General features: G+C 44.2%; 1 protein-coding gene across 1 annotated transcript; it reads right to left on the minus strand.

Annotated features, from left to right (window-relative positions):
• Positions 1-5,403: 5,403 nt before the first annotated feature.
• On the minus strand, positions 5,404-10,567 carry LOC103654070 (UPF0481 protein At3g47200). Its single transcript, XM_008680872.2, has 3 exons — positions 10,476-10,567; positions 7,251-7,367; positions 5,404-7,145 (listed from the first exon to the last, which is right to left on the minus strand). Exons 1-3 carry the CDS (start codon positions 10,519-10,521, stop codon positions 5,614-5,616), a joined length of 1,695 nt encoding a protein of 564 aa, XP_008679094.1. The 5' UTR covers positions 10,522-10,567; the 3' UTR covers positions 5,404-5,613.
• Between the last annotated feature and the right edge of the window lie 1,266 nt (positions 10,568-11,833).

The following is an 11,833-nucleotide window of genomic DNA, read 5'->3' on the forward strand; positions in this document are numbered from 1 at the left end:
GTAGATGTACTACAACGGTGAAAACAATCCCGGAGATAAGAACTCAAAGCGACGGCTAAAGCGATGAAACAAAAAGTGAAGGTCTACGTAGTCCGAGTGTCAAGGAGTTGCGGACACTCGTGACATAGTTAGGTCTTTTATTTGTTTTAGCCGTACTATAAAGAGGGGTTGTCGATGAGTAGTTTGACCAAGAGAGTTCTAGTGTAGTGTTGGTGCATATTTAGTGCTAGGTGACACTTTAGAACATAGTCACAAGTTAGAACGAAAACTGATTTGAAAAACAATAGAAAATAGAATTTAGGGTTTCTGGTTTTGGGGCACCGGACTGTCCGGTGCACCCTCTGTTAGGTGGGGCCAGGTTGGCCCGGGGAAGGGTCTTCCCCCGAGCAGAAACCCGAGAGCGCGCTGTTCGCAAATTGAATTTTAGTGGCGCACCGGACAGCGTATCGGACCGTCCGGTGCGCACCGGACAGTGATTCACTGTCCGATGTGCCATCTGCCCAACGGCTAGCTGTCAGAACTAGCCGTTGGAGTCGACCGTTGGTGCACCAGTGGCGCACCGGTGGCGCACCGGTGGCGCACCGGACTGTCCGGTGCGCCCATGCGCAGAACATTGCAGGTAACAGCTAGTTGGTGGGTGAGGGCTATTTATACCCCCTCCACCCACCATATTCAATGTCTTGCTGCCCACATTTATTCCTGCACATTGGTAGACCATTGCAAGCACCAAAAGACTAGTGAGGTGATTAGAGAATCTTAATCCTGCATTTGGACCTCATTAGCGCTAGCGAGAGCCACCTAGAGCACACACCACTTGCATTAGGCTTCTCTTGGTCAAGCGAAAGTCTATGGCTTGTTACTCTTGGTGATCGGCATCACCTAGACGGCTTGGTGGCGTTGGGAGCTCGGTGATCACCGTGGAGATCTTGTTGGTGACCCGACTCAAGTTTGTAAGCGGTCGTGAGGGATCCACCACGCCGGAGTGGCAAAGGATCATTTCGTAGTGAGCACTTGGTTCTTGCGAGGACCAAGGGGGAGCGATACCCTTGCGCGGGTGCTCCAACGAGGACTAATGGAGAGTGCCGACTCTTCGATACCTCGGGAAAAATTGGAGGAGTCTTCTAAACCTTGCTTTACATTATGCACTTAATTTAAGCATTTTACATTGTGTATTTGTTTAGCAAGTATTTGAAGTATTGTCTTAGCATTATTGTATTTCTAGTATTATTCTCTTAGTGCTAGTTGTTGGGGCGAAGTTGGGCTCTTGTTTAGGTTTTAATTAGTGTTATTTTTAGAAAAGCCCAATTCACCCCCTCTTGGGCATCGTGATCCTTTCACTATGCTATGTCGAATAATCATGTTTTTAGTTATATTTCTCCTTCAATTCTATTCTTTCGTACTAATTATGTCTTGTAGCGTTAAGCAAGGGCAATATACAAATTGGTTTCAATGGTTCATTGCATCATATTACTCCTGTCTTTAAGCAATATAGTTTGGATTCACATTAGCCTTGTAACAAAAGTAATTTCTAAACGTTATTATGATACTCCTAATTGGATTGTTACGCTAGACAATGTGACATACAACTAAGTCGTTTGAATTTTGCATGCAGTTGAATAAAAGGTTCCTCTTCCCTTGTTTGGAAGAGATTATGGTCATTGTACACTCCCGACTGAATATGAACACTCTTGAAATACATTGCGAAGCTGCAGAGGATCATCATTAGAATATCATAGATGAAGAATTGCATGAAGGTGCTGATGAGTTCTCTGATGATATATGTAATTTCAAATACATGAATTACAAGAAAGTGTGAATTTAATAAGTGGAGATGCTATAATAATATTACATATTTATAACGTCAATATAATATTAGTATTTTGGTGATATTTTGTCACACAGATTTTACATATTATAGTTCTGTATCTATGTTTTATATTAATATTTAATTCTGTCGCAACGCACGGGCACTAACTATGGGCACGTATATTTGAGTGCTAGATCATTTCCTATCCAGTTCTGTATCTATGTTTTATATTTCTCGCTCAAAATCAGAGGTCATTATCAGTCAATACTTTAAGATAAGTAGAATCGATGTCCCATACGACATTCTAGCCACGCACTTAAACAAATATATGCCTCACTACATAATCATACATGCAGCATGAGTAATCAATCATTTGCACTAATTATTAGGCGCCTGAATCTTCTTTTCCCCATTTCAAATTAGTGGCACACCACTAACTACACATCTACTCTACACCTAGGACTGGTCCCCTTGTTAGGTTGCATGTATGCAAGTCATGATGAACAAAACCACTACAGAATCTCTCAAAACATTCTCAAGTTGAATTTATTGAATGTTAATCCATTACAGACTTCAAGCAGCTAAGAAGTGTTACGCCCATTGACATCTTTCCACGACAAGAGACCCGGGCAAGAGAACCCGGACGTGCCGAGGGGGAGAGGAAGGAGAGGAGGAAGAAGAAGTGGGTGTCGTCATTTGTGTCATCCGCAAGGTTGTCTTCCTCAAGGTCCAGAGCCTCATTTGCGATGGCGTACGATGCCCTCAGCGAGTCCCAGAGAGGGTTTTGGGTTGCCAAAATGGTGCGCGGCTGGGCGGAAACAACCCGCATGCGTGCGTGCGCGAGCGCAGATCGGTCACCATGCCTGTAAACTGTAAATGCTTTCGGTTTAGGGAGGCAACTAGCCTGGTCGTTTGGGATTGTTTGATTTTTGTTTCTTTTATCAGATTCTTTGCAATGAGGTGTAGCTGGAGATGGAAAGGGAAATCGAATCAAGTTTAGTGTTGAGCATGTGTTTGTCTTGTCGTAGACTCGTAGCAGTATAGAATCTCTGGCTGAACAGATTGTGACATCCCTACAAAGCTTCACATGTTTTTTTGCAAGCAAGTTTACAACCACACACAAACAACTTCTTATTTCAAGAACATCGTGTTATATGTGACAAGGTAATGTGACTATTGTTTGTCAGGTACAAAATCATCAAGCAGGCGTGCCGGGAGGTGCCGAGCAGATACATGTATCAGCTAAAGAATACAAAGACTGCCAAGAAGGGTGAAGAGACCACGGTGGCCAAGATCAAAGACATAACATGTAGTCCCAAAATGAAAATGGTAATTTGACATCACCTTTTAATCTGCTCAAATTGACCTCTGGTTTTTATTACAGTATCAAAAAGTTTAAAGCTATCAAAATAATAATTTGATATCACCTTTTAATCTGCTAAAACTCACCTCTAATTTTTTACAATATTAAGAAGTTTAAAGTTGTCGAAATGGTATGATATGTTATAAGAATAATGCTAAAAACATATATTCTTTCAATTTAAGCGGTATCTTGTGACATGAAGTCTTTTTGTTTTGCTTGCTTTTACAAGATTTGATTTCACTTCCACTTCCTAGATAACAAACGAGCATGTTTGAGACATTTGTTGGAGTTGCTCTAACACTCATATTTCGTGGAATATTTTGTACGCCATTGCAACACACGGGCACATACCTATAATATCTTATGACGATATAGGATTGCCATATATTTATGATATTTATTGTTGGTGCCTTTAGATAGGAAGATGTTTGTCATGATACGATCAATTGGCTAGATTTATGATATTTTCCATTGTGCGAACACAAGATTGATTTGTCCCTTATAGTTTGGGTTGATAATAAGTGATTGTCAATGGATAGTGTTTCGGGTTGAGTCGTGGACTAATGTAGGCGTGAGTTATTATGCGTTGTGCAACCATGTCTGTCGTCTTGTGGTGTGCAGGTGTGGAGCACAAGGACGGTGGTCGAGGGCGAAGGTGAAGGTCATACGGGTTCGTGTCGATGGGCTGGAAACAATGAAGGACGAGTGCTAGGACTTGATCAAGTGACCAGAGTCGCTAGATGACTAACCGTGGTGGCTGACACATGGAGAATGCACTCGCACGAGCACGTGGCGGAGCAGATCGTGTCGTTAGTGCGGTCGAGGATGGGGGCAAGACACATGTTCAGGATGTGGGTAACGTGTATGTGGTGCGCTACTCGCTGCGGTTTGGAGGTTGAGCCTCGGAAAACCACCTAGTGCTACAGATGGTGGGTCTTACTGAGCTTGGGCATGAAAACTCGGCGGTGGCGAATTTGGTGGGAATCGAAGGCAGCACGTGGTGTCATCGCAAAGGGTGGGTCAAGACGAAACAACTTTGTGTGGAGCGCATGGCCGTAAGATCAAAATCTCAGTAGTTGGTCCATTTTGCCCCCGCTGAATGAATAGGCTCTATGTATCTAAGGGTACTTTAGGAAGTAGTAATAACCGTCTATAAATAGAAAAGTGAGCTAATTGTTTCAGCCATCTCTTTGGCTTACATATTAGTCTCTTGTTTAGAAATCCCTAGCTTTCGTTCCCTAGTTTAACCAAAGACCCACAAATGCTTTGAACCCGTCGTTTGTGCTCTTGTATTCTTCATCGCATCAATCAAAGAAAGGGTGGCCAGATCCATCCACAGGGTTTGTCGAATCGCGTGCTCAGTTTTGTATGTGCTAAACTTTTTGATTTGATTTCGTCTCTACGCTCGTTTCCTTGTTTTCTTTGGATTTTTGAAGAATCCTTGATTTCTTGAGTTAGAGATTGTTTTGGGGTTTCTCTCTAGGTTTGATTTAATCCTTAGACCACTAAGAACCTCTGGTTTGCATAGTTTTTTTTTTGTTGTGGATTGATCCGAAGTCGTTTTGATGAAAAAGGTAAAACCCCAACAAAACCCTAAGTTTCGAATTTTCTGATCTGCGATTGATTTACAAATCCGTTTAAGTTCAAAATTTGTGTAGGCCTTGGAAACTCATTTGTAAAGGTGTGTATTAAATTTCAGCTCAATTGAAGTCTGTTTGGTCTAGTTTCGCATTCGAAAACTGAATTTCGAGCTGCTGAAAACAACACTGACTAGCGACACTGTTTTGGGCCAATTCGGATTTTTCGGCACGATTTGTGATCCATTCATTTTATTGGTCTCGTCTGAGTCTTAGGAATATTTTCAAATCATGAGATCACTGGTTGGCTGATACGCTTTTGGTTTGAACGATTTCTTTATCTCAATTAAAGTTAAGTGTACAATTTTAGTTCTTTTCAGCAAAATTTGATTGGCTCTATTCACCTTCTCTGGTCGCCTCATCGGTCCTTCACATTGCTATTAGTCACACTAGCCTAAATTTGTTATAAGATTGTCTTACCACAAAAAAATACATCAATAATTTTCATTGTCACGGGACATTCGTCACAAAAGGCACGCACGTTAGTCTCCTCTACCCGCCGCATGGTGCTCAGTCCTGCTGTCCCGCGCCCGATGTCGCCAGCACATCACAAAAGTTAAGTGTACAATTTGGTATAAGATTGTCTTACAGAAGAATTTGTTTTGTCAAACGATTTGTTAAAAAGACATTGGCTCCTACGGTTGCATAGAAGCTGAAGTTGAAGCCATTTTTATAGGAGTTCAGAGCCCTGCCAAATATATTCTTATTTATTTTTTCGGTTACAATGTATGAGCACGTACGATACCAGTAACGAATTAAACACATGGTGCGAGCGATCAATCAATCAGTGTATCACGAGTTGCTAGCTAGGACTGCTTGGGTGGCTGGTAGTAGGCGTAGAGAGTGTAGAAGGTCTGCAGCATGGTAAGCGCGAGCACGATCGCCGCCGCAACAAACGCGATGACCGCCCACGGGTTTCCGAAGTAGTCCCGCAGCAGCGCGGCACGCCACTGGGGCCACCTTCCACTCTGGTACCTGACCACCTCGTCCATGAGTGGGGCGAGATAGTTCCGGTCGGCCGAGGCGTGCGCTCCGGCGCAGATGCCGCTGAAGAACCCCGTGGCCGCCTCCCTGTCGCCGCTCATGTGGTTGAGCAGTATCCCGCGGCTGTGGAGGAGTCGCATGTCGTCGGATGTCTTGACGAGGCAGTCCATGAAGATGGCGTAGGCGGTGACGTGGCCCGGCGTGTCCGGGTAGGTCTGCTCGAACGCGATTAGGTTCCGGAACAGAGGCTCGCTGTAGTCGTAGAGCTGCAGCGGCGGGATCTCCAGGACGCCGACGGCGGAGAACCTGATGTCCAGGAAGCCCGTCGCGGTGCCGTCCTTCCTCGCCCGGAATCTCACGCCTGCGTCCTCCAGCTCCTTGGCGCACGGCACCCACTGCGTGAGCTCCGGTGGAAGCTTCTTGTCCGGCGACGCTGAGGCTGATGACTGCGTCGGGATGTTGGTGATGGACAGGTAGAAGAGGTGCAGGAGGTGGTGCGCGTCGCGGAGGCGGAGGCGGAGCGAGTCGTCCGGCGAGGGCTGCAGCCTCCTCCGAGGATGGAGCGAGCTGAAGAGCTGAAGGCCGCCGTCCACGAGGACGTCGTCGTCTTCGATATCAGCTGGACCCTTAAGCTGCTTCAGCAGAGCCTTGATGACAAACAAGGGGATTTGGTTGTGGAGCAGCAGCAGGTCGCGCGTGACAAGCGCCCATACCCCGCGCCGACCAAACACCTGGGTCCAGTCATCGTCGTCGTCGTCGTAGCGTTTCCCTGCTGCTCTGCTTGCCATCTTGAGCAGGCGGTGGAGGATGAAGCAGCCGTCCAGCAGCATGTTCTCAGCCAGAGTTGATCCCATGACGGCGGCGACCTCGGGGTTGGGGTAGAGCAGCATCTTGACTTCTCGCACGGTGTTTTCGTCGCCAGCGATGGTGTCCATAGATGAGGCGATGCTGTAGGAAGCACGAATTCTCGGGAGCAGTCTTGTCATCGCGTCCACGCAACTGCGAAGCATCGGTTCGTGCACCTCCGGCTTCCACACGGCTGGCTCTGCAGGTCGGGTTCCAGTTCCTGCAGGGCTAGGGCTGCGCCCCACGATGAGCTTGCGAAGACAGCACAATTTGTAGCGCTCCAGCTTCGCCATGCCGTCCGTCACACGCCTCGCCGGACCGAAGAGCGGCCCGAAGCAGACGGTGGCGGGGGCGTAGGGGTCCGTTTTTCCGGCGGCTAGGTCGCCGGGGACCACGTAGATGGTTGGCCATTGCTGCATCCAGCCGTCGAGGCGCTGTGGAGGAAAAGGAACAGCCCCAATCACCTTCTCTTTCAGCTCCGTCAAGTCCACGACATCCTCCGCTTGCTCTGATGGATGGAAGGATGCATACGCATGCATGCACTCACGTACTATTTTTCGTAGAAGTGTATGTAAGGCAGTCAAAGTTTACTTAGGGAGAGATGAATCTTTACCTGTCGACTCGCTGTCCTGATCAAGTGGAGTAGGCTCTGCACTGATTTCTTTGTTGGCTCGGGTGATAGCTTCATTATCTTCATCGACACCCATGTTCTCGCTCCACAGGTTGTTGCCTGCCAAATATTGGAGTCACAAATGATCAAAATAGTAACCGTTGATCTATCTGTTGCAGACAGCCTTAAGCTACAAAGTAATAACCACGTAGTTTTTCTGTCTGATAACCATGTAAGCCTACAACTTTGCTGTATGGCTGAATCTCTTGTCCAATCTTATATGAATTAGCAGTGCTCCGCCTGCTACTTTTTCAAAAAAAAAAGTTTTTATGTCTGATAAAACAGATCTACGCAAAATTTTAAAATATTTCATATTGGAATACTACTATACGAATGATCCGAAATATAACTCCAATAAGGTTTCTTCGAGTTAAAATTCGTTCAAATTTTGGCTAAAAAAATTTGTCCGACAATTTACGACATATGCGGCTATATTTATCGTCAAAAGTAATTTCATCAATAAAAGAATCAGAGTTATACATACATATATAAATGTAATTTCTACATTTGAGCCCCGTGCTTTCAATAGTTAGGTGAATCCGCCCAATGCTATTATCCGATTCAGCCACACCACCTCAAGTTCTCAAGCCAATCCAGGCCCCGGACGTCTATAAAAACAGCCCTGACTGTTAGAGATTAGTTTTTTAGCGCGAGCGGCGACGGTTCCCCCGAGGCGGTCCAGTGGCGGCGGCACACTCCGACCCGTGACAGCGACGGCGCCCCCCGACACACAAGCGGTGGCGGCGCCCCACGAGACGCAAGGATCGAGCGGCAACCACGCAAGGCGCAAGGTGCGCGCGACGGCGGTCACGTGTGACATCCTTCAATCCGGCGCGGTTCAGGCGCCCCCCATGTCAACCTCCTTCAATCTTGTGGTCTCGGCAGCGTTCTCCAGCGACGTCCTTCTCCAATCCATGTTATGCCTTTGATTATTGTGTTTTATGTAAACGACATTCACTATTTACTCTAAAAACTGAAGGATTTTATGTTCGAACATGGAGTTCATCCACCAGTGTATCACATTGTCATATTTTTCGCGTGCACATTGAAAAGGAAATCTCTTGATCTGTGGTGTCTGTGACTGCCATAAAAATTGAATTCCCTAATAAACTCCCCTAAGTAAATCCCCTAATTAACTCGCCTAATCAAATCCCTAGTTTATGGTGGCTGCATGGATGTGAGGAGTTGTTGGTTGGGAGTGTATCAACATTTCTGCTATATCGAAACACTATATATGCTCAAACTTGAGGATTTTTACGATGATGAATACAACACATCAGAGTTATTAATGTATCTCAGGTTGGCTCGGTATTTACGATCAAAACCGAGGATGTTTATGCTCAAAACTAAGGATTTTTACGATGATGAATACAACACATCAGAGTTATTAATGGTTCTTAGGTTGGCTTGGTATTTACGGTCCAAACCGAGGATGTTTATGCTTAGAACTGAAGATTTTTATGCTTGAACCTGGAGTGTGTGTACCATTAATATACCACATGTCATATTTTTGCGTGCATAGTGAAAAATAAAACCCTTGATCTATTGTGTCTATGACTGCCATAAGGAAACAAATCCCCTAATCAACTCTAATAATCAAATCCTTTGGTTTACGGTGGTCATATGGATGTGGGGTTGTTGACTCGGAGTGAATCAATATTTACGCTATATCTAGCACTATTTTATGATCCAACGTGATGATTTTTTTATCATAAAAACAACACATCAACATCTCTCACGTTAGCTGGGTATTTTACACTCATAACTAAGGATTTTTACTCTTAAAACTGAAGGTTTTTACACTTGAACCTAAAGATGCGACCGCCAGTGTACCACATGCTAGTTTCTTATGCATACCATAATTTTCGGACATGGAACCAATAAACAAACTATATTTGCTATAAAAATCATCCTTGCCATAAAATCAGATCCCGCATGCGTGCATGATCAAACCACCCCTAATTTTCGCCACAAATCGTACTTACCATAAAACCACACCTATTTTTTCATGGGGATGTTGGTTGGGCCCATATTAGAACTTTAACATCAAGTATGATGCATAGTATAGGTATTTATACAACTTTCTAACATGCAGCTCGTGGGGGGATGCAGGGCACGGATTCATGCGCTTGATGAAGAATTGGGTGCGGTGCAAGGACCGACTGAGGTTTCCTATAACTATTGGATACCTTGGAGTCAATATATATATATAATTGGTAGGACTTCAAGTTATATGTAGAGATCGTAATTAATAGAGATTAAATTCCTGATTCTCCATGAGAAATTCCTCCACTAAAGGATGGAGAGAGAAAAATTAGTCCATACAGAATTTTTTTTTGGAAAAACTCTCCCCATCTGTTTTGCGGGACAAGGATCCATCCCCATCCCACGAAGCTATTTCTTGTATCAATCTTGCATTAATTTATCAAGTGTATCTATAATTTACTAGATATATGTAGGTCTATTGATAATTTAACACCTTTTAATATAAATCGGTGGGTTTTCTAAGGTGATTGTTGTTAATCTATTATTACTTTTATGTGATTTTTAAGTTTACGAGGGGATGGAGAATCTCCATAGAGATTAAGGTTGGTGTTTGGTTGGAAGAATCAATCCATTCTATATGAGGTAATGTATCTGAGTCCATTCCACAAATTTAGAGGAATGAACTCATTACCCACATTATTACTAATTATGAGCTTATGAATAATGAAATGATGATGGATCAACTTATTCCATTTCACAAACCAAATAAGAAATAATTCTCTGGTGGTGATGGGGATGAGAAAGAAAAATCATCCGCAATGACATTTGCGGGGATAGAGAAAATTCTCCCCAGGATGAAGACCTATTCTCCGATGAGAAATTCTCCATTGATATCTCTAGTTATGGGTATTAGTTATGGGTATGAGTATATCTGTAGAAGAGAAAAAAAAAGTTAAAGGACTTATAGTCTAATCACATATTTAACGGTACAACTTCTTAGACTTTAGATGGCATAAGATGTCTCAAACGGTTGGTCATACGATAGTCTCACACGTTTAGGAATGCCCACCTGGCCACCTCTGCTTATTTCATACATCTCTTCTAACATCAACAATGAAATGTGGAAAATATATACTGAGGAGGGGAAGTATAATGGATCGAATTGAATGGATTACACATTACCTAAAGGCATCTCAATATCCATTGTTCCTGCTACAGAGGACGTCATAATCCTGAAAATGAGGAGTGGCCAGGGAGCATGTGTAGCATCAATGTATCATGGCAGAAGGTATGCATAGGGGTGCATATATATATACATACACACGATGGGCTCATGTGAAATAGGTTCCTTCCGTGTGTGTACGCCCGGCAACTGGCCAAAGAATTGATTATTACCGTCGTTGGCACGTAAGCTCTGAAATATCTTTTTTCTACGACACGACGGGTCTTTGTTTTTTAGAGGACAGAGCTAGCATCTCCAAAAAGATACTTTAAACATGGCCCTATTTTAAATATATAGCTTAGAACTATAAAACTCTCTTTCAAAGCCCTATTTTATAAAATTTCATCAAACGATTAGAGAGCTTGGTCTCTCGGATCCTAAATATAGTACTTCATATACTAGAGCTCTATTCTTGTTCTCTTAATCTCCAACCATTTATTTCCTAATAATATGATTTATTTCTTAAATAGCATTATTGAAGGTCAACTATTGAAGTTAAAACTTCTTTTGAGACCCATAACACTCTAAATATGATTTTTATTTCAAATTTTAGGACTCTATTTTAGAGTTTATTATCGGAAATGCTCTAAAGGAGGATGCGATGCGAACAATTATAGCTACAATTGAATCGATTTTCAGGACTTGTTTAGGAACAAAAAGATCTCGAAGGTTTGAGGGGTTCAAATCTTCTTTCTATTCAATTTTGAATAGAAAGAAGATTTCAGCCCCCTCCAATTTATTTTCTTTCAAACAAACCCTTAGATGAGGCCAAGTACAATTCTAGACGGTGGTTTTTGCCACTATTGTCGGGGACCATAATTAGGGGTACCCTCAAGACGCCTAATTCTCAGCTGGTAACCCCCATCAGCATAAAGCTGCAAAGGCCTGATGGGTACGATTAAGTCAGGGATCAGTCCACACGAGTGACTCGATCACGCTTCACCCGAGCCTAGCCTCGGCCAAGGGCAGCCGACCTCGAGAGACTTTCGTCTCGCCCGAGGCCCCCCTTTTTACGGCGGACACATCACCGGCTCGCCCGAGGCCTTGGCTTCGCTCAGAAGCAACCCTGACTAAATCGCCACACCGACTGACCAAGTTGTAGGAGCATTTAACGCAAAGGTGGCCTGACACCTTTATCCTGACACGCGCCCCCCCGGCAGAGCCGAAGTGACCGTCGTCACTCCACCGCTCCACTGACCAGTCTGACAGAAGGACAGCGCCGCCTGCGCCACTCCGACTGCGGTGCCACTCGACAGAGTGAGTCTGACAGGCAGTCAGGCCTTGCCAAAGGCGCCACGGCGAACTCCGCTCCGCCCGA

Source organism: Zea mays, chromosome 4, assembly GCF_902167145.1.
Source record: "Zea mays cultivar B73 chromosome 4, Zm-B73-REFERENCE-NAM-5.0, whole genome shotgun sequence".
NCBI classification, from domain to species: Eukaryota; Viridiplantae; Streptophyta; class Magnoliopsida; order Poales; family Poaceae; genus Zea; species Zea mays.